Source organism: Notolabrus celidotus, chromosome 7, assembly GCF_009762535.1.
Source record: "Notolabrus celidotus isolate fNotCel1 chromosome 7, fNotCel1.pri, whole genome shotgun sequence".
Classification (NCBI taxonomy): domain Eukaryota; kingdom Metazoa; phylum Chordata; class Actinopteri; order Labriformes; family Labridae; genus Notolabrus; species Notolabrus celidotus.
Window position 1 is genome coordinate 25,882,328 of NC_048278.1, and position 22,431 is coordinate 25,904,758.

General features: G+C 40.2%; 2 protein-coding genes across 5 annotated transcripts in view; one reads left to right on the top strand and one right to left on the bottom strand.

Annotated features, from left to right (window-relative positions):
• The window catches only part of lrba (LPS responsive beige-like anchor protein), a 231,454-nt gene that overhangs the window by 73,063 nt on the left and 135,960 nt on the right, over positions 1-22,431 (bottom strand). For 3 of the 4 annotated variants that reach the window (XM_034687798.1, XM_034687799.1, XM_034687797.1), the window contains exons 37-39: positions 14,134-14,258; positions 9,620-9,763; positions 7,781-7,917 (exon numbers count right to left, since the gene is read on the bottom strand). In XM_034687798.1, the coding sequence (XP_034543689.1) occupies positions 7,781-7,917; positions 9,620-9,763; positions 14,134-14,258 (406 nt within the window). Of the gene's footprint in view, positions 1-7,780; positions 7,918-9,619; positions 9,764-13,822; positions 13,838-14,133; positions 14,259-22,431 lie in introns of all 4 variants that reach the window. The other variant, XM_034687794.1, reaches the window with a different exon arrangement.
• Positions 4,734-6,570, top strand: mab21l2 (mab-21-like 2). Its single transcript, XM_034687805.1, has one exon. The coding sequence runs from the start codon at positions 5,145-5,147 to the stop codon at positions 6,222-6,224; it is 1,080 nt and encodes a 359-aa protein (XP_034543696.1). The 5' UTR covers positions 4,734-5,144; the 3' UTR covers positions 6,225-6,570.

The window sequence follows — 22,431 nt, forward strand, 5'->3', positions numbered from 1 at the left end:
TCACCCTTATATATTAGGCTACTTAGCAATTTCCTACTGACTGGGCCATATAGGATTTAAACCAACTTTAATCTGGGGCTTCAAAATGTATTATAGAATTTGGGATTTGGAAAGTGCATGAATCAAAAGGACAGGATTTTCCTCTGAAGATTTACTATTTTACTTTATGTGTTTTTCAATCTTTTGCTGAGACTGTCACATCCTCCTAAATACCTTTACCTTACAAGCATCTTTTTCATTTCTGGTGTGTTACAAACTCTTGAAAAACAATCTTCATCAAAATCACACTGAAATGACCTGAATTCCATCACATGTTAACTAAACATATATTGTTTTACCCATGTTAACCATGCTAAACAGAAACCACAGTAGAATGAATAGTGTGTTTTTTTCCCCAGGGACAATCCATAATGGACTCAGATGGCAATAGGAACCAAAGGGAGGCCTGGTCCAATCAGATTTTTGCTAGTATTTCTTTGGACCAATCAGCTGGAGGTGGAGCGATTTTCACTTCCTCATTCATGCAATATTAGTAGTCTCCAGGAGTGGCTCTGCAACAATAACTCCACATACAATATTGATGGCTTGTGTCTAAACACAGAGAGGGTGCTGCTAAATGTACACACACACACACACACACACACACACACACACACACACACACACACACACACACACACACACACACACACACACACACACACACACACACACACACACACACACACACTCTTTCACTCTCACACACACACACACGCAGAGGCAAATACACATCTGCTCTGTGACTTCATCAGTTGTGCTCTCTGCTGAGCAGATGCAGAGGCCTGCCAGGCAATTAGTTGCCTGCGATGATTTTCTTTGAGCCCTCTACGGAGGGAGCAGCTGGGTCCATCCGGGTTTTGGGAGACAGCAACAAAATGTGAGAACAAGAGCATCAAAAATGTACTCGCCTGCTCTAATGTGCCGATGTTAGTCTACGTACACATGTGTTGTTAGGCAGTGAGCCACTTTTCCTGTAATGATCATGTTTCCAGAGAGAGGAAAAGGAAAAAAGAGCACTACCTAAAAATGCCAAACTTTAACATCCCCCTCTCTCATCACTTGGAATTACAAAACATACCAACTCAAGAAGACACAGGGGACTGTTGCACATTCTGTTACTAAACAAACCCCTTTCTCTTTTCAGTTCTTATGGTATCTCTTCATAACATGCAAAACAATGTAGCCATAACATGCAGATTATTGTTTCTATGGCCATGCTCAACTTCACTGTACATGACAACAAGATAACTTTGCTTTGTATTTGGTTTAATTTTATGGCATTCATAAAAAAGACCCATTAAACGGATCTTATATGTTAACAGACAAATGATGCCTTTGGGGTTGTTTTCCTAATTATAAAACAATGTTACAAAATGTCATGGAAACAGCTGGGGGTATTTAACAATAATAGGCAGAAGGGAAGAGGGAAAAGACATATACAACCAAGACTGTAAAGAAGAATGAGGCAGGGACAAAAAGAGAAGCAGATTACTGATCAGCTGGCAGAGATTTGCACAGGCATGGACACTGTTTTTGTGCTTGTGAGGGGATCACTGTGCAGTCGTCACACAGGCTCAGATCAAAGAGCTTCTCTGACAGGCCCCTGATCTTCTCTGCAGTCAATATAAACCAGGGGGAAACTCTTTAGGGAACCACTGATAATTCTTGATGTTTCAGAAGATAAAGGGCACAAAGAGGCAGCAAGAAGGGATGAATGAGTGGGAGACAATCAGGTGGCTTTTTTTCAATAAGCTTGCAGGGAGAGGAAAATAAGGAGAAAAGGAAAAGAGAAGTAGATTTGGTGAACTAAAAAGTATGCGTAACACTCCTGAAGTTGCACCCAGGTGTCTAGAAAGTGTGCTGAAACTACCTTAGTTTTCCACAGTAAGATGCACGCAGTAATAGCTCAAAGGAGTTTCTGAGACACGGCTGACCTTTCAGTTTTAACTGAGGAATTATACAGATTTAATAAAATCTAAGTCACCGTATCTGCTCCATTCTACATTACAATAAAAACTTTACACACTTGCTCTGAAACATGTGGTTCGGTAAGTGGTCTTTCTGAAAGTCTGCTTCACTATATTTCATTTAACTACAGTTAGCTGTCCTTCATAATATTTGGACACTTACTCTCTAAGTGTCGATTAATCTCTCGGAACTGTGAGCTTGATAATAAACAGTCATCCTGGAATCAAACAGCCAGACATTTTTCTCATTTATTTCTATCTTTTCTTTATTCCAAATACGGGCATAGCTATCACTTTACTTACTGAGAAGGAATGCTGAATCTTATCCTGACGTTTCTGGTAAATTTCTCCCGAAAAATCAAGGTTGCAAAGTCAACTGTTGTTTTTCATGCCACATTCTTTTCAGGTATTATAGTTCTGAGATGAATATCCAAATGTTTAATTCAAACGTGGTAAATGCTACTTATTGGTGTTATGCCTTTATCATTTACTCTTGCTTAGGGGCACTGAATTTCAGAGCCTCTCCACTGAGACCAAGGCTAATTTGGGAAAAAGCCTTACTTGGTCAAAAGAAATAAAAACTTCACCGAATATTAATTCTCAAATTGTATCATTGAAATTCTGTAAATAAGACAGTATAGTTTTTGTTGGTTACTGTTATGCAGTAACCTAAATAAAATGAATAGTAAATCTCAATAATTGAACATTATCTTGTATTGCTTTTGCATTTTCAGAGTTATCATAAATCTTAAATTTCTTTATACCCACTTAAAATCCTCATCAGCACTTTCCAAAAAACAACATGATGAAGTCCAGAAGATGTGGGGACTATGAAGGAGGGCTAATTTATCTTTGCCTTTTCTGAAATGTTTGTCTTATATCAGCATCTCTTGCATATTTGGCTTCCTCCATATTAGTACATGATCTCTGGAAATCATCTACTGATAAGAAGTAGCCAAATCATTGTTGAATAACTATTCTGCAGTATCTAAATTTAATTCTGCAGCAAGTGACATGAAGTTCAAGCATATCTTGAAAACTTTTATTAGCTCATCATTTACTTTTGCTGGCCGTTAAAAACATAGGGATATGTAGCTGTGGAGCAAAATATATTTCCATAATAGTCGGCCTTACAGTACTGAACCTCTTAATTTTTTCAAAGAACACGAATTATTGGAGTGTAAAGATATCTTTTTAATGGTAAGTGAAAAAGAGGCACATGTGGTTGACTGAGAGAAAAATATATAGCGTTCAAATCTTAACCCTTGTTTTACTCAATTACACGAGCCTTCAAACCAGGGAAACTTTGAAAAAATATCCAGTTAACTCAATAGAATATTCCGCCAGATGTGACCGCGTGCTCATTACCGGGAGGTTCTTATTTATTTAATTTGAGTCTAAAAATGTCACAGCCAACATTTATTGTCAGGTGATGTGAAGAGATAAACTCAGTAGTCCTCGAACATGAAGCCTGGGAGACGGGCTTCGACTAAAACCTCGTAGCTACAGACCGCCGGTTCAATTATTCAGTATGTACAGGGTTCACGGCGATAAACCCACGGGCAAATAAACGTGTGTGTAAGTGTGTGCGTGTGTGTGTATGTGAGTGTGTGTGAGAGAGAGAGAGAGAGAGAGAGAGAGAGAGAGAGAGAGAGAGAGAGAGAGAGAGAAGCGAGCGAGCGAGCGAGAGACACACACACACACACTGGAATCGTCGGACACAAACAAAGGTTTTTTGTTTTACCCAAATATTAATTTCTTAAATAAACACAACCATTCAAAAAAATGTAACCAACATTGGTTATTTCTCACACACGCAGGTGGACATAGTTTGAACATTTCACTCCTCAGGCCACTCTGCTCCCGGCTACGCTGCGCCAGAGATGCAGGTGCACTCCACGGATTTGAAACACAAACATGCATTCAAATTCTGAATTTGAAGCATGCAACGACGTTTAATATATACGTTTATAAAAAGACAGACTCTAATTCGCAACTGCATAACAGGCTAAATTACACCAGCATATGCAGGAATACAACTTTTCTCCAAGTGAATATAATAGCCGAAAAGAAATACACAAAAAGTATATTGTTTGAGTTTCCCCTTTTTAATTAGCCTACACAATTACGTGACCAACTGAGCATGACTCATTTTAGAGGTTTTATTAAAAAAAAAAAAAGAATAAAAATCACGCTTAAAACTGTAAAAACAGATGCAAAGATTTTGAAGCCCACGAGGCTTTCTGACAGAGAAAAACTAGAACATACATCCGCCACGAGGGCGGATATATAAAAGAATACCTGCTGTCAAAAATGCCTTTCAATGATGGAAAAACACGAAAATCCATTATATTTAAATCGGGGAGAAAGAGAGAGAGGCTTATCTGCAGAATAAAAGCAGAGCTAAAGTTAAAAGCTGTCACTCACACTGAACTCCTTCTCCTTAAAACGCACCAGGCCAAATAACGCGCAAAGAGCCACAGTTTTCTACAATAAACACTCTACTGCTGGCTGGGATGGATACACCAGATCTTACTGGTAGAAACCTGCAGGTTTGTGTTTCCCTGTGTCGCTTTGGGGAGCAGCGGACAGCTCCTCGCGCCCTGATGCTGCCGAGGCGGTCTGGAGCTCCTCTCTGCTCTGATTGGCTGCGCGCACTGACAGCTCCGCACATGATTGCAGGAAGGGAAGCCCGACCCCCTTTCACTCTTGCTAAAGGAGCCATTCATAAAGTACACAAGTCCAGCTCACAGCTGAGTGTGGACGAAAAGTGAGCGGGGGGCACGAGAGGAGAGGAGAGAATTGCTGCACGAGGAGATGAGTGGTCACAGGCAGACGATGTTTTAGCCTTTGGCGTCAGTTACGGACGATGACCTGCAACCTGAGTATGAATCTACCTAGCCAGGCTGGAAGTGCTCATAACTTGGACTGATTTTTAACAGGCTATTGCGTTGCATCCCTATCCGTTTCCTCCTCCTCACACTGACGTCCATCCGCTGCAACAGCAGAGACAAAAAACTTTGATTACACACTTTTCCTGCACGGGGAAGCGCTTGCCTCTGGCTTTACCGGTAAGCGTTGGATCCCACAACTTACTGCGACTCCCCGGTGTACAGCCCGGACCTCTGCCCCAACATGATCGCGACGCAGGCGAAGCTGGTTTACCAGCTGAACAAGTACCACAACGAGAGATGCCAAGCACGCAAAGCGGCCATTGCGAAGACCATAAGGGAGGTTTGTAAAGTGGTGTCGGATGTCTTGAAGGAGGTGGAGGTGCAGGAGCCGCGCTTCATCAGCTCCCTCAGTGAGATAGACGCGCGCTATGAGGGGATGGAGGTCATCTCCCCAAATGAGTTTGAGGTGGTGCTGTACCTCAATCAAATGGGGGTGTTCAACTTTGTCGATGACGGCTCCCTGCCCGGCTGTGCGGTGCTGAAGCTGAGTGATGGCCGCAAAAGGAGCATGTCGCTGTGGGTAGAGTTCATAACCGCCTCGGGGTACCTTTCTGCCAGGAAGATCCGCTCCAGGTTCCAGACTCTTGTGGCGCAGGCCGTGGATAAATGCAGCTACCGCGACGTGGTGAAGATGGTGGCGGACACCAGTGAGGTCAGACTGCGGATCAGGGAGAGGTATGTGGTGCAGATCACCCCTGCGTTCAAGTGCACGGGGATCTGGCCTAGGAGTGCAGCTCAGTGGCCCATGCCCCACATCCCCTGGCCCGGGCCTAACCGGGTAGCAGAAGTAAAAGCAGAAGGGTTTAACCTGCTCTCCAAAGAGTGCTACTCGTTAACAGGGAAGCAGAGCTCTGCAGAGAGCGACGCCTGGGTGCTGCAGTTCAGCGAGGCCGAGAACAGGCTGCTGATGGCCGGCTGCAGGAAGAAGTGTCTGTCCGTGCTGAAGACTCTGAGGGACCGGCATCTGGAGCTGCCGGGCCAGCCGCTCCACAACTACCACATGAAGACCCTGCTGCTGTACGAGTGCGAGAAACACCCGAGAGAGACCGACTGGGACGAGTCTTGCCTCGGTGACCGGCTGAACGGCATTCTGCTGCAGCTCATATCCTGCCTGCAGTGCCGCAGATGTCCCCACTACTTCTTGCCAAACTTGGACTTGTTTCAGGGAAAGCCTCACTCGGCCCTGGAGGCTGCTGCTAAGCAGACGTGGAGACTAGCGAGGGAAATCCTCACCAATGCGAAAAGTTTGGACAAACTATAAAGTCATTGTCGAGACAGAGACAGTTTGGGATAAATTAAACTCAAGAGGACAAACACGATTCTGAAACTGATTCTCCAAGCAATGTGAAAAAAATCAGTAAGAAAGAACGCAGCGAGCAGACCACAGAAACCCCTTTTTAATGGAGCAATTGGGCCACTGCCAGAGAGAAAGAGAAGGTACATTTTCAGATAAATGTAATCCTTACTTTTAGTTGTCTTCTTTAAATGTTTTCACAAAGTGAAGAACCTTTTATTTAAATATATGCACAAAATCGTTAAGTGAAAGATAAAAATGTAGCGTGCCAAGTTCAATTTTTCATTATGTGACTTAAAAGGAAATGTAATAAAATGTTGCAAATTAAATTATAACTTGGCCTCGTGTGTTGACGTGTTTTGACAGCTGATATGGCAAGCTAATCTGTTGCATTTGACAGTGCTATTGTCTGATGGAAATAACCTTTAATTTATTCATTTTCTTGTGAGGAAGTAAACATGTGGGTCATCTCTGGAAAAGAAAAAGGAAAAAGTATTCTTGCTAAATTTAAAGAAGGAATGTACTCCGTGGATTTGAGGCCATAAGTTATTTTTACAGTGCGTCACAGGCTCTAGAGGATTTTCGAATGAATGTAAATCAGCGGACTCATGTTAATGTATGGGCCTGGGAGCATCTCTGCTCTGTTTGAACAGCAGCAGGAGCACAGGGCCGAAAACTGACGCTCCACCTGATTCATGTAGATACATGCTGTACAGCCCATATACGAGATGGGCCAATTTTACGCGTAATGCATTTTAATCATTTTTTAAAATCAATTTGAAATAAGCGTGGGTGTTGTTTAAAATATGACATTGGATTAAAAAAATTAAGCATAGAAATAAATACGACAATTTCTTGCAGTGTTTAACTATACAACCACCTGTGGATCAGCAGCCACTGTTAACATGAAGCTAATGCTACAAATACTGTTACAAGTAAATGTCTTAATTTTAATAGCCTATTTTTTTTATATCAAAGCATAAGCCCATGTTACTGTGCTTTTTAAAAAAAAATCCTTCTTTAAAAAATGAAAGAAAAAAAAGACCTGAAAAGGATCATCACAAGTCCAAGGCCTAATCCATTTGCAGTATTATTGTAATCATTAAGACAGCTAGTCCATTTTTTAAATACACTGATTTAAAAAATTTTTTTACAACTAATATACTGAGCTATGTCATTGTGTTGAATTTATTTGACCAAACATTCAAAGAGAAAATTGGTTTTTTTTCTATCTATCCAAAAACAAAATGGCAAGAGAAAATTATGACGCGTTAAATTATACTGAGCCTACAACCAATGAAGAGGCATTAGCCCCAAGAGAGCAAGATAACTATCAGAAGAAAACTTTATAACACTGATAATAACTTTTTTGTTCACTTTTTACAAACCAGAAAATGTGCAGATTTTCAGACAGGCATACAGGCTAAACGGCAGTGTTTATTGAAATATAGCGAATGCCTTTAGCCCATAGAACATTCGAGCACGGCTTCAATACTATTAGGCGTAATCAATGAGTCTCCTACCTTTGGATCGATGGTCCTGAAGCCCGGGTCTTCTTCATCCACCTCGAAGTAGAGCTCGGAGGCGGTGATGGACAGGGTACCTTTCACCACCACAGCCGGAGCCACCAGCTGCGCGCTGGTGCTCAAGTTTACTGGGCCTGCACGAGGAAGAGGAGGAGAAGGAGGAGGAGGGAGACACATGTCGGTCAGAAAACAAGCGGGGTGTCCTCCTCTCCACGCGGGGAAATAACACTGGCCAAGCGTAAAGGTAAACTTATAAAATTCGACAAGGGAGTTGACTTAAGACCGGAACCCACTGAGGGCCTTCAAATCTTACTGTGAATCATTACTGTGCGTAAAAGAGGGAAGGATAAACAACACGCGAAAGATAACGATACTTTTCGGCCATTTTGAAATTTTGACACTGTTTATCACATTTAATTTGTTTACTCGGCTCACAACTATTATTCTGTAAAATGTTACTATAGCCAAATACTTCGGCTATAATTGCTGCCTGTTATTTAACGTATTTTAACAGGTAATCTACCATCAATCCTTAATTCAACACTAAGAACATTTTATAAGATGCTTACTTTGTGGAACATAAAGTTCTGAAAAAAATCGGTCGGTATTAATTATTTAAACAGCAGCATTTTGAGACAGAATTGTCAAAAATCGACTGTCAGTCAGAATGCATCGATTGCGAGGGACTGCTGAGTGAAGCCTTGTTTAATCTCTCATCAATCTTAATTTATGCCAGTATGACAATAAGAGTCCGACTCAGGGGAGCTTTGGGTGGAAGCTGTGCCCGGCTCTGCACATATGAGCCATTGTGTTGCAGATGTGTGTGAGAGAGAGGAGGCTGCAGGGAGCCCGGCCTGATTTCCCTCATGAGCACCCTCACACTTCATGCAAACGGGATGGAATAAACAGATACACAGATATTCATCCCTTTGCCTCTCGTGAACCCCGTGAGTACTGACATGTTATCCGTAGGTTGAAATAACGTTTTTTTCCCCCCTACTGAAAGACATTCAATTACACCTGGGGCAGACAGCTGCTTAAAGGGAGAAACAGAAGCGCTCAGTTCTCGGTGTAAACACATCTCTTTATTAGACAGGATTCAACGTTTAATCCTATTGTCATCCAGTTGCGTTATTTTAATGTCACTCTGAGACCCATTAATGCAGCTTATGAACTGCTGAGCGCTGTCGCTGCACAGAATAATGCAGATTATACTGCAATCCGATTAGCGGACTATATTATATTTAATTAAGATTACTGAATAACAGACGTATCAAAGGCAACAGAGCACTGACAATGTCTGAGGTTTGATTTAATTTAACAAGACTGTGCTGGAGTCGTTCAGTCAGGCTAATAAGTTTTATTCTGGTAATGCTGTTTTTCCTGAACGTCCTCTTCAAGCATTCTGGATAAACAAGGCTACCGCTGGATAAAGAAATGTTTAGAGGGTTGCTACTCAGGTCTCTGTGTATACTATATGCGAGTGTGTGTCTGTGTGTGTGTACTTGAAAAGCAGAGCTCTAGCAACAGAGGGAGAACTGCAGCTGGTGTGTTTTCCAGCACTCTTTATAGTGTTGCATCAATGCAGGCGTTGACATAAGTTTGTTTTCTAGCACAAAATAACTCAAAGACTTAAGGGGAACAGGGCAATGTAATGATGGAATATATGGATACCAGTGCACAAGAAAAATAAAGTCAAATTGCACAAGTAGAATAATAAGCAATAAGAAAAAATTACAATCACATTAGTGCTCAGTTTTTATCTGTGCAGCAGGACTTAAGATGCAGCAGGACTGGGAGGGGTGGGAATGATTGAGACTATGATCCATTTCTTACCTGTTAAGTTCTCCAGGTCCTTCTCCTCTAAGGAGGACAGAGTGTCATCGTCTCCGTCCAGTGATGTCTCGCTCTCAGAGTTCTGATTTCCCAGAGCCTGACTCCTGATGGACTGTTTCCCTTTTAGGATATCTTCCTCAGGCGCTGATGGGAAGAAGGGAAGGGCTTTTTATTTGACCTTTAATTCATGATAATTTAGAGGTCAGTAACAGTCTTATACAAAGAGTTAATTTTTTTAAACAATGATGTTTAGTTCAAGACACAAAAAAATCTGTTTTTCTGTATTTCAGTAAGGAGTTTGGTCTCTTTTGAAGTTTCAGAAGCAAAAGTTTGAGCAGATTTTATTTTGAACAAGAGCAAAGCCACTCTTTAAATATTTAAATTAAAAATAAATTCCTATCAAATAAGAGACTGACTAAAAAAAGTGAAAAAGATTGAAGCTACAGTGAATAATGTTAAATTTTAAATTGACAAAACATATAACAACAACTTCAGATTGAATAAAAGTCTTTTCATTCCACGCATACATGCATTTGTTTTGTACAGTCATAAAACTCATGTTATCTGAACTGAAGTAACTCGTGAATTTTTGAGAACATTATCTTTAAGGTGTTTATTTTTTCCAGTTTTTAGTAGAACCTATTTTGCAAAAAGAACGAGGCCAATTTTCATGAAGTTCATTGAGTTCACCCTCATTTAAAACTACTTGCAAAGTTGATTAGCGCTGTGGTTTAACATGGTTTCATCAGTTAGGAGCAGTGCTGACTTGGTAAAAACATTTTCAGGCTTACAGTGCAAAACAAAGAAGCTGGGAAAATACAAAACAGGAGATAAATCCAGAGAGACATTTTACCCTTAGTTCATGCATCCACACAAACAATTTCACACCAAGATGATTCGAACACATTGTAAAGAGAAAGAAGGTCACACACTGCTCGCTGTGGTCTCGACTGAACATGACATGAGGTTCCAAACGGACTATTTAAGAAAAATGGTAATCTGCAAACATTTACAGAGCCCTGCAGTCCCTGGTGGTGTATGGTAAAGATTCACAGACACAAGTCCGCAGTATAAAAACACTGACTGGTGAGTCTTCCCCTCATTGTAAACACAGGCACTATAGTATGAGCTTCTGTGCATGTGTGTTTTTCTCAAATGCAGCACTCTGGCAATAGTAACCCAGTACTTATCCTGTGAGTCGCTCGACACATACCGTGTAGACCTCTTTTTTTTTCAGTGCATCACCTGAGGGGAGATCATTTGCACTTCCTAAAAACGCACGGCCACGTCATGTGGCTCTATACTTTGAAACTGCTACAAGAGCCGGGATAAAAAATCTCTTGTCATGGAAAATATGCAGCTCACTGATATTTAGAATGGTCTTCCTGTAATTAAGCCTCCCAAGAGGATTCTTTAGTTAGCAGCACTGAAATTACTACCAGCTCCTCTAATACGTACCACATGCCATTGTGTTCACACTAGGCTAGTGGACAGGGGACCTATCAGGAGCTTAAAAACAGACGTGTGTTTGAACTTCTTTAGCATTGCGATGTAAACAGGCCTTAGAAATACACAATCGGATGCAACTAAACCTTGTGACTGTGTTGAACCCTTGAGTTATTAATAGCTTCTGAGTATTATCAACACTCAAGTTAGATCAACAAATAGATGACTAGTCAAAATAGTGTTTGGCTGTGTCCATCAGAATAAAAATAAAAGCTATTTTGGCGGAGTTATGTCAGTTATGACCTGACACATAAAAAGACGTGCACATAAGTGACAGGCAACGTGCTAACTTCTCACTCCTTCTGTTACTGAGCGAGATACTGTTTATTTTTTTGGTCTTGTAATTTGACAAGTCTGACGTTCTCTCTCTCTCCCTCTCTCTCCCTCTCCCTCTCTCTCTCTCTCTCTCTCTCTCTCTCTCTCTCTCTGTGTGTGTGTGTGTATGTGTGTGTGTGTTTTTTAAGCAATCATTTCGCACACTCAAATTCCTACTAACTTTTGGTGTGTTAAATATGCAATTAACTGAAATTGATTCAAAGTTAATAGCATTTTAAAAACAAAGTCAATCACTAGTTAAAATAATCATGATTAGAGAATGCAAATTGAAGCATTATTCAAAAATATTATAATAGCTTAACAAACTATAAAAAGAATATGGTGCTACATTAAAAAAATCTCTACCAGAGCACTTCAAGCTCGTCACTCATCACACAGGCAGCAGGAACCTGCATAAATCCCAACAGGTTTTACTTTTTCCAAGACCCCATTTCCCCGTCTGAGAGGTTCAACTACCTGCTTATGCAACTGGAGGCATGCATGGTCACAGCAATTAAATTGTCAAAATTAACTAATTTGTTTTTAACGGGAGCGTAGCCAGCAGTGTGGTCATGAGGCGAGTATTGATTACCAGAACAGAGACATTAGTCTTCAGGTATTTACTCTGCCACCTCGGCTACACGGGCCCTGCACCGGGCCAAATCAATCCCCAGAAAAGATGGTTCTTTCCAGCTATAAATACAAAACAGCCTACTCAAGCCTACTGGCAGCCACACACTCTCCTGTGGAAATCATCTTGGCGCGGTATGAATGATAACAGTTGTCCCTATCCTTAATGCAGGAGTGCACTTTTCTTCTCCGTGTTTAAAGGAAGAGACATTTTGCTCTTTTTAAAAAAGGGAAAATAAAACTTTGTAGCTCTCAGGGAAAAATGCAAAGTATTTTTCTCTGCTGCTCATTTTTTTTATCAAGCGTGAGATTTGAAAAGTGCAGCCACAAGTAGCTAGAAAATTAGCCTAAATTTAGGCTTGATCTCATGCTAAATATTTTCTTAGGGAGTGAGGCTGCATTCTCTCCCCTCTGCATCTGATGAATATAATTACAGCCAGATATGACCTTTGTGCTCCGTTCGAAAAACTCAGCCTTGCGTTCTCGTCTGGAGCTGCACTTCCGTAACAAATGTCGGGTCGACTAAAACAAGACGAAAGGTTACATCAGAAAATGGATGCCGTCAGGCCTCAATGTCAAAGAGTTATTTTAATGATATATTCCCATACTTCAGCCAGGCGGTAAACTCTCTAGAGGTAGCATAGCCCTGTCACAACAAGCTGCTGGCTATTCTTACACAGACTTGACTTTGAAAGCACATGTTGTTTGCAGGAATTTGTCTCTTTTCCCCTGGTGATGAATAAATGCAGCACATGCAGCTGGAGTGGTTTTAAATAAAACTGAATACCACACCAAATACAATACAATAACAGAAATCGTAAACTGGTCGGTTACAAAACTCAAGTGATGTGTCTGCTCTGTGTTATTAAATAGCTGAGAGGAAAACAAGGAGACAAAGTTAAAATTCAGAGGCTTCAGACAGAAGAAGTACGAGCAGCTGGACCCAGGCCTCGGTCTCCAGATGCCGCAACACTGCAGCCATGAGGACTCCCAGCATCCTGAGATCCCCAACACTCACTGCTTTAAGATTCTATTGACTCCTGCTACAGCTGCTGTCTCTGACCTGACACTCTGATGACATTTTGGTCCATTAATGGCGGTTTATTTGAGATAATTCATTGAGCTGGTAACTGTAGGCCCAGCATGCCAGTGATAGCAAATACCCAGTGGTGCTGCAGTGTCTCTGCAGGAATTATGGAATGCTAGCTCTGTAGGGGAGGAAAATGACTCGTGGTGTTAAAGTAGAGACATGTGTCATGTAGATACTGAGGTTTTAAGTGACAACCGGGAATGTTAAGTTCTTCTGAGACAAGGTTTATTGAAAGTTGACACCTGACTTTATAGAGGAGTGCACAGTAACAATGACAAATTGATCTGACCTCTACTGGAAAAATCAGTCAATGCTGTATAGCAGAGTAATTGGTGAAGCTTTTTTCACCACATCTAATGTTCACAGCATATAGAGGACTTCAAGTTCAAGCTGGACCATTTATTCAACAGCACACTTTGCAGGATATTAAGTTTAATAAACTAGTATAATATTTAACTTCAAGAGCCTGTTTAACTTATGAAACCAGTGAATTAAACTGAACCTAAGTACCTAAAAATACACTTAATAAAGTCTACATTTAAGTTGGAAGTTTATCTCTGATAGTGTCAATCATATTCAAAAGAATGTTTTAAAGGAATAAATCCAGAAATGTCCCATAACTCAAGTAAAAAAAAATAAAGGGATGCAAGAATGTTACTTACCGCTGAGATCTGCCACTGTTATGCAGCACAGAAAAAAGAATGAACAACATTTCTTATTTCATCTCATTCATAGCCATTCAGCTGAAAATGAAGCATGCAAACACTCAGGCTGATTACTAGTCCAGCTTTGCTAATGGGTAGCCAGGTGTGAAATTACCTTTGAGGAATTCAAATGAGGGTGCTATTTTACTGTTTCTTGTGGTATAATAAATCTTTTATTGCAGCGGGAAGACTAATTTTTATTACCTTGTACCTGGTACTAAGAAAAGGGAGTGCTAACAAGAGGCAGGGGCTTGGGGGCTGATACTGACCGTGTTCGGCCGCGGCTTTGAGCGTGGCCTCTGAGTGAGAGGATCCGAAGGGGTTCCTGATGAAGCGACGTCGCCTCCTTAAATCGTCCTCCCAGTAGTCCAGGCGCCAGAACTCCCTCGGCCGGCTGCAGCGAGACAGAGGTAGCACATGTGTTAGCAATTACCAGTCAGCATGGTAGAGCAGCCCAGCATTAGCACTCGGCCCAAGCATGCATACATAAAGCGAGCATTGTGTTTGGTGTTCTTTTTCCACCTTCAGAATCACTCTTTAAATGCATTCAGTTAGACACAGACTTCGACTTGACATGAATGCATCCCCACCCTGAAAAGTGATAGTATCTCCATCTAAAAGGAAGACAAGGTGTTCCTTTCTTGGCTTTCTTTTTCCTCCTTTTATCTCTTTGAGAATGCTGAACTCAGTCCATCACAGAGGAATGAGAAAACGACAGCTTGATCATTTTCCACACACTTCTGTGGCACGTGCTTCCATTCAAGGCTCATTTCAAGCCCAGCAGGACACTTCTTGTCAGGAGTCATGGCCAGCAGGATAAGGAGAGGAGGCCATTACAAACACAGAGGAGGGGGTTGGATAGCATTACTAATATTAATCAATGTCTACAGCACCCATTTTTCTTTGCAATTTACATCTCCCTGTAGGCAGAGTCACTAAATCATCCTGCTCTCAAAGAAAAGAAAGTGTTAACTTTTAATGAGAAGACACTGCCATATAACATTACACACATAACACTGTGTGACTGTCAATAATGAAAACCCACTGTTAAAGCATTTTAATTAAAATACTACATAATCTTAATTATTCCATACGCATGGTTTGGAGGCTCAACAAAGTGTAAAAAAAGATAATTTCTCATTGCTAAAGTAATTCCATCCTTTCACATTTAATGAGGTTTTAATTTAGATAACTTTTTTCGTGTTGAAGCATAAATTAGACTGCTCATAAATCCACTTTTTTAATGCAAAAACTGCGCCTTTTTTTAATGATTAAAACTCAAGAAAAAGCATCACAAACCCCTAATTTCCGAGACTAAATATTCTCATGAGGGATAAAGAAATAAGAAAATCCTGCTCCTGCACTCTCACAAAGATAGTTTTTGTTGATTTTTCTTCACCCTGCATGTTCCTGAAACCCACTCCAACTCCTTCCCACAGTTTATAAAACAGTGTTCAACTCTTTAATTCTCCCTTGTTGTGTAAAAAGTGAAAATACAAAATATTTCAAGAATAATGAAAACAGAGCGTGGAGCAGGGTGTTTTTAAGTGGCTGGGGTGCATCCTGTAAAAGGTATAGGTAGACACAGTTTATGGTTTCAGTGGCAGAACCTATGACGGGAGAACCCCAGCGTTCTTTATGGGATCTACTCTTGAACGCAGCCCTGGCCGGGGGCTCCTCACAAATCTTCAGTCCAGCACCAATGATCACACAGGGGCCTCTAAAAGGGAAAGGGGCTTTATACAAGAAAATAAATACAATTTCCAAATGGGTCCTTTAAAACCCATGTATGTGCTGGTTAATGAAAACCACTGATTCTTTGATTTATCTACTGGCAAAAAAAAGAAGGTGACAAGTGAAGGGTGGCTGCTGCTTATCTTAAGTTTAGATAAAGAGCAGCCTGCAGAGTGTTATTTTCACAACTAAGAGAACAGGAATGAGAGGATGTTTGTGAAATGTATGAAACGGAAATATAGATTTTATGTATTCAGAGTAGAGAAAGAGAGACTGTGTGTGCGTGCAGAATCAGAGTTGGAAAGTCACAAGGGACGCATGTCTACGCAGGGCCAGATTTCTCACCAGTGACAAAGACCCTGCTCTATGTTTGCATGTGATAGTCTCTGAACGCAAATGGCCACTTCATCATCCTGCCTGCAACGGTATTCATCTATGAAAATAATTATCAAGGTTGTGCATGGCGCAGAGCTCCAAATCAGGACGCACTCGTCTCTCATCTCAGGGAAGAGAGGGGGTCTGTCCCATTCACACAATACACATTAATCCATCAGGAGGGGAGCCATTGCCCAGAGTAATTAGTCACTGCATGGGGGGACCACCTCTGCCAGTCATATTCACCCACTACACCAAGAACGGGCAACAATGGGAGTCCTAATGACGGGGTGCTGGAAGAGGTGGACGCCCGATGAAAGATACCTCGTCATCAATCCCAAATGAGAGCGCCAGCGTAACAAGAATGGAGATGTGCAGCGCTATGCAACCCCCATACAGCACACCGAGTGTGTTTCCACAAAGATGATAAATTATTCAGAGCTCATCCATCCTCCTCGAGCAGAATTTACCGCGGCACCATTCTTCAAAATAACAACAATTAAAATAACAAAGGGCCAGCGTTGTGCTGTTGATCACGCCAACCACTTGTGTAATTAGTAATTAGTTCAGTCATAAAAGGTGTCTGGAAGGCTACTCTTTCAGCCCAATGTGGATGCTGTCTGATGATAGAAGGGAGGGGGGGTGAGTTCTTTCAAATCTGATCATCCCAAAAATTTCATCACTGTAACCTTTCATGTGCAAGCTCGGAGTTTGTTTGTATTAAAGAAAATTTGTCGAGCCTTTCCAATGTGGACCACATTTGCTACTGATAAAACAAGGTCCGGAAGAGTTTTATGTGAGGCAGTAAATAGTAATTATCCTTTTTTTCCCTTTTCCCTTTTTTAATCATCTTTGGATGCTCTTCAGGACTGCAGAGTTGTAAATTTGAAGAAGTTTACCAACACAGAGGACGAGTAGAGGAAGCTTGAGTTTCTCCTTTAATGTGGCCCTGATGCTCCTTCTCCCTAATCAGTTAGATAAACAGTTATTCAATATAATAAGCTCAACACAAACTATCAGCGCTCTGAGAGGAGACGTTTCACTGCTGGGCTCTTTAAGATTTCATTGACGGTACCAAAGTGTCCATTTAGGTCAAAACAAAGCAGGCATTCAAGCAGATCTGGTCTGGTTATGTGACATGCAAAACTGATGATTCAATTGTGAAGAGTGCTCAGTGAGTGAAGATTAAAGAAATACTAACATGAAATGTGTTCTTTGTTTTTAATCATTTCTCAACACCAGTGTTGTGTTTCCCCAAAAGAGATATAAAAAGATGTCTCCTTTAACAGGACTGTGTAATTACAAGCATGGAATAATAGCTAATGACTGAAAGTCTGTTGTCTGAACAAAGAATGTTCCAAAGTGACTCATTTCCTATTTGTTTAAATTGAAATTTAAATTCAGACTAACTGACTAGTCTAAAGTTAAGAAAACACTCACACAATGTATTTAATATGGCTAAAAACAGGATCACAGTCTGCTGGAAAACAAAGTCAGATACGCTTGCCAAGTGGAGCATCATTGGCATAGCGGTCTAAGCGCGCCCCATATATAGAGGCTACAGCCCTTGTTGCAGCGGTCGCAGTTTCAACTCCAGACCTCTACTATTTGCTGCATGTCTTCCTCCACTCTCTACTCCCCACATTTCCTCTCTCTCTACAGCTGTCCTATCCAATGAAGGCAAAAATGCCCCAAAAACATAACTTTAAAAATAAAAATGTTTGCAAAGTGTGGTTAACGTTAGCAAAGCTAGCACCTTCAGTCCTCATGAGCTAACAACCACATGTCTGTGCTCATTTCACAATGCTCCAGTCTAGTGCTTATATCCCATTTTAACCAGACACAACCTACATGCAACTTTATTTCCATTTACTCTATCAAAATACTGGCAAACTGCGCCACACTATGAGAAGCCATAGGTCATCTGTGCTTGTTTGCATCCAAGTAGTAGAGCATTATAGCGGTAGCCATTAACCGGAGCTACAACCCCATGACATTAAATTGATTAGTAAAGTGAATGTATACATCGCAAGTCTGAACAAAGCTGGTGGTTTTTGAGTGCTAATTAATACAAGGTCGACAACTGGCCAAAACTCATTACAGCTCAAATCAAATAAAAGTTATTTAATATAAATATTGTTTTATTCTACATTTATTGTATATATTACTTCAAATGTATACGTTTTTGTGAAAAATATGAATGTCCTTCCACACGTAAGGTTTAAACTTATACTAAATATGATACTAATCTAGCATCAGGGTACCCTAAAGTAACAATTGCAATCCACTATGAAGTAATCTGGATTAATAATCATATATTACTTGCATTAGTGGGTTTCTAAGTAGTGTGTCAATGAGGGCCAACACCAGGGCCAGTTAAACATGTTAATAGATTCTCCCTGCAGCTCCTGAAAGTTTGATAGGGCTGCTATTTCTATGGTGCAATTGTTCATGTGTTGACAAGGACAAATGATTGTCATCCATCAAGATTCAGTCGGACGGGATTTGTCAGAGACAGATGTTATTTTAACAATGTTCTTATATTTTTACGTGGATGAATTAGAAACTAATAAAGTAACAAAAAAACGAACCATATTCTCCCCTTTATTATTTTGTTTTTATTTCATATTATTACAGATTTTTGTGAAGAGGAAACCTAACCTTGGATGAATACAGAGATGGAAAGAATATTACTGTTTTTCCATGGGTATATTTTCTAAGCATTGGATTTTATGCAAACAACATGACCTTTATCATAGCAAGCAGGACAAGCAGAGTGAATCTGCTTTCATATATCACCACAAGCGGCTGCGCTGTGGCACAAACAGTCATTCATAACCTTTGGGCTAAATTAATTTGGGTACAGTCAATGAGACCTCCATATGCAGAGGAGATTTCTCTCCTTGCTTATTTTATATTAATGCCAGCTCCTATTGGCAGCTCTCAAATTGCTCAAACATTGCTGCTATCCCCCGGATCATTTTGCTTTGATTTGCATAAACCATGTGTTTAGAAGAAACGGGAGAGCAGGGGTAGATTGAGGATTTGTCATGTTGAGGAGCGGTTGCTGGAGTGCTGGCTCTTTGTCAAACTGTGGCAGCGATCGCTTCCACCGTATCTCCACACTCAAATTAAAATGAAACAGGACCAAACACCTTCCCACTGAAATCGTTTGGCATGATTAAGTCTCACCAGGGTGATTTTCTACATGTGCATTAATGCTTATCCTTCCAGGTGAAATGAGGTTTAGAGGAGGCCATCTATATGTGTGTATGTTAATTTACCTCGGCTAATGTTGTTTACAAGATGTACCAGAGGTAATGCTGGGGTCAAAGACCAGAGAACATTTCCATCTTATCACCTTAAATGACAGAGCACATGTCATTTCACCAGTACTTATTGTTAATCACAAGATCAAGTCATTTAATTTGTCTGATTTGATGTGAATTTAAACACCTTGTAATAAGGCACAACATGATATAAGGTCTTTGATGATGCATGAAACAAATTTAAAAATGGAGTAATATGAGAGCAAAGGAATTCACTAAAACTGCTAAAACTAACACATATGCCCCCAAATGTATTTCCTCTGCTTTTATCACTCTCCTTTTACACCAAATTTTCCTCTGACACAATAGAGTGCACACACACTCTCATTACCCAGACTACACAAGCACCTACCACTCCTCCCAATTAACTCCAATTTATCCCAGAGCTTTCAAAGAGAGATCTGGAAAAAAAAGAGAGGGAGTGATATTGCGTCTCTGAAACATCGGCTGCTCGTGAGGATCAAAGTACTCCCATGGGTGGGAGTCAGAAGGCTTCAGACTCCCCACAATGCAGTGCAGCCAAATGAAATAATGCAAATTAAGGCCCTAATTACCAGCAGCTTAGCGTGTGGCTTCCAATTAGCGGCGATTAAACTCTGCGTAAATTCACCAACAAAAAGCCAAACAATTACACAGTAATTAGATCAGATTTCAGGGGAGGTAGAAGGAAAAGTGTTGTGTTTAGTTGGGTTGTAAATATTGACAAAAGAACAGAGCGTTTACGAGGTGTAGAGAAGATTTCTTCCCATCAAGAAAAAAAGATGTGCTACTTGATTTTATTGTTTAATGTTAAAATAGCTTCACAGTCTGCCTTATCTAAATAATCCAAACATCAACTACATAATAAATAGCATATACTGACTACCCCCGCTACATAACTGAAGTGGTACCATCTGTATTTTTGATGAAGAGTCACATTTTTCCTGTGATTTTGACAACATGCATTTAAGGCCATTTATCACCACTGCTGCGAGGTAATGAGGGCATCCACTGGACCGAGTTGCATAATTCTGCCATTACCGGCCCATTGTAATAATCTTCTGACCTCTAGCTTTCACAGATGATCTTGAGTGGTGTGACAAATCTGAATGCACACACGCCACGTTTCCAGCACAGTCCAAAAGAAAAACAGAGTGTGGAAGCTCAAGGTCAGTCTGGAGTGTGAAAGGCACTTTTTCATGTTTATGTTACAAATGTAGGAGAACCTTAAATCTTATATATACCTTTAAGGGATAACCTCTTGAAGGTTTCACACAAACTCACAAAAATGTTTATTCTGAAACATATCATTTGAAACTTTTTAAAGACATCTTTCATACACTTTTGACTTAATATATGATTTTGAAACCGCACAAAAAATGTGTAAAACTATTATATAATCTGATTTCACGTATTGGCCTAAGAAGTTGTCCTGTTTTTGACTGAACAAAGAACAAAAAATCTGCATTGCCTCTTCTCACTTGGTCTTGGTTTACTCGTCTGTTGTGCTTCCCACATCAGCGTGATGCAAGACTACAAGGCTCGGCAATCTCATCTAGCAAGGCTGTCTGCTATTCATGAGCACCTCCTCCCCTCTATCATATGGCTGGGCCCATTATACAGCACTTACAGCAGTGTGTGTGTGTGTGTGTGTTTTTGTGTGTGTGTGTGTGTGTGTGTGTGTGTGTGTGTGTGTGTGTGTGTGTGTGTGTGTGTGTGTGTGTGTGTGTGTGTGTGTGTGTGTCAAGTGCAGCAATTCCAATGCAAGGTGATTGAGATGATCATATAAACAGAAGTCTGACTAACTATAATGGCCATATAGTTATCACCTCATGTGAGGAAAGAACCTTACAGAAAAACAGAACGCATCAACCCTGATAAAGTCTCTGCCTTGAAATTTAAATACAATTTTTCTGATAGTTATTGTGGAATATGTTATTGTTGTTTTGACAGGAGGTTTTGTACCCTTTAATATTGCTTTACATCTGATGTAAACCCAGTATTAAATTGTTGCTCAGTATCCTAACAGTACACACTGCATATGATATAATTAGACTTTCAGCAAAGGCCCATTAAGAATACATTGTGTTGTTATTTATATTTTCATTTTTTATTTTGTATCTATTCATGCTTATTCAAAGAAATTATTTGGGGGGGGGACATTTGTTGCCACAGAAAATGGGGGGAGCAGAGAGTGGGGGGTGACATGCAGCAGAGGTTCTTAGCTGGGACATATTTTTTCTAATACTAGTTTTTGGTATGATCAGTCAACTGAGGTTTGGTGGCTTTGACTAAGTCAAAATGACTTTACTAATGAGAGATATCTTGAAAATGTAACTTAATTAGGAATCTATATAAAAAAGAAATGTGTTTTTTGAAAATGTATAAAAACAGAGTTATCTGTTTTTGCAAATGAACTCTTCGTCTCTTTACATGGGGTGCTAACTTTAACTGATGAGCTAAACTGGTGCCCCCTACTATGCCTTCTGTAGCTACTCTTTCACACAAACTCCTTAGTAATGTATTAAATGCCCAATCTGCCAATATTAGGAATGCAACAATATATCGGCTAAGTATCGTATCAGTTGATGCTCGCCCCAATCAATCGGCAAATAATTTGGCATTCAGCAGTTGTAGTGACCAACATACTGTATGTATGTTAAGTTGCATCAATGTAATGATGGTAAGCTAGTAAGGCCAATGTTTATGCAAACTGCAACATTTTTGTTTTTGCAAAAAATATTTTTTTTTATGGAAAACACTAGGATTGTTCTATTTTTAATTGTAAATATTCGTTAGATTTAATATGTTCTTATTTTAGTGGTTTTTTTTTTTACAATCTTGCATTTAATTGGGCTAACATATCAGTATTTGTGTTATGAACAAGAGTTTTTGTTCAGCTTCGTCTGTGCCGAAGATGACTTCTTTTTGAGTTTGTGATTGTAAAGCAGCTAAAGAGGCAGAAAAAGGTTAACTTAAATGTTTTGTAATTTTGTATGATTGAAATTGTGTTCACTCACAGATAGGCTGACAAAGGCCTGAATAAATTACGCTACAACAGTTAGTGTAGAAAAAAAATTGGAAGAAAATCAGCTATCAGCTAAATTGTTATTTTTAACAAATCAGCCCTGATTTTTTAAATCAATGTAC

Bases quoted from the DNA above. Each gene is read 5' to 3' on its own strand.
- mab21l2 (XM_034687805.1), top strand. From the start codon at position 5,145: ATGATCGCGACGCAGGCGAAGCTGGTTTACCAGCTGAACAAGTACCAC.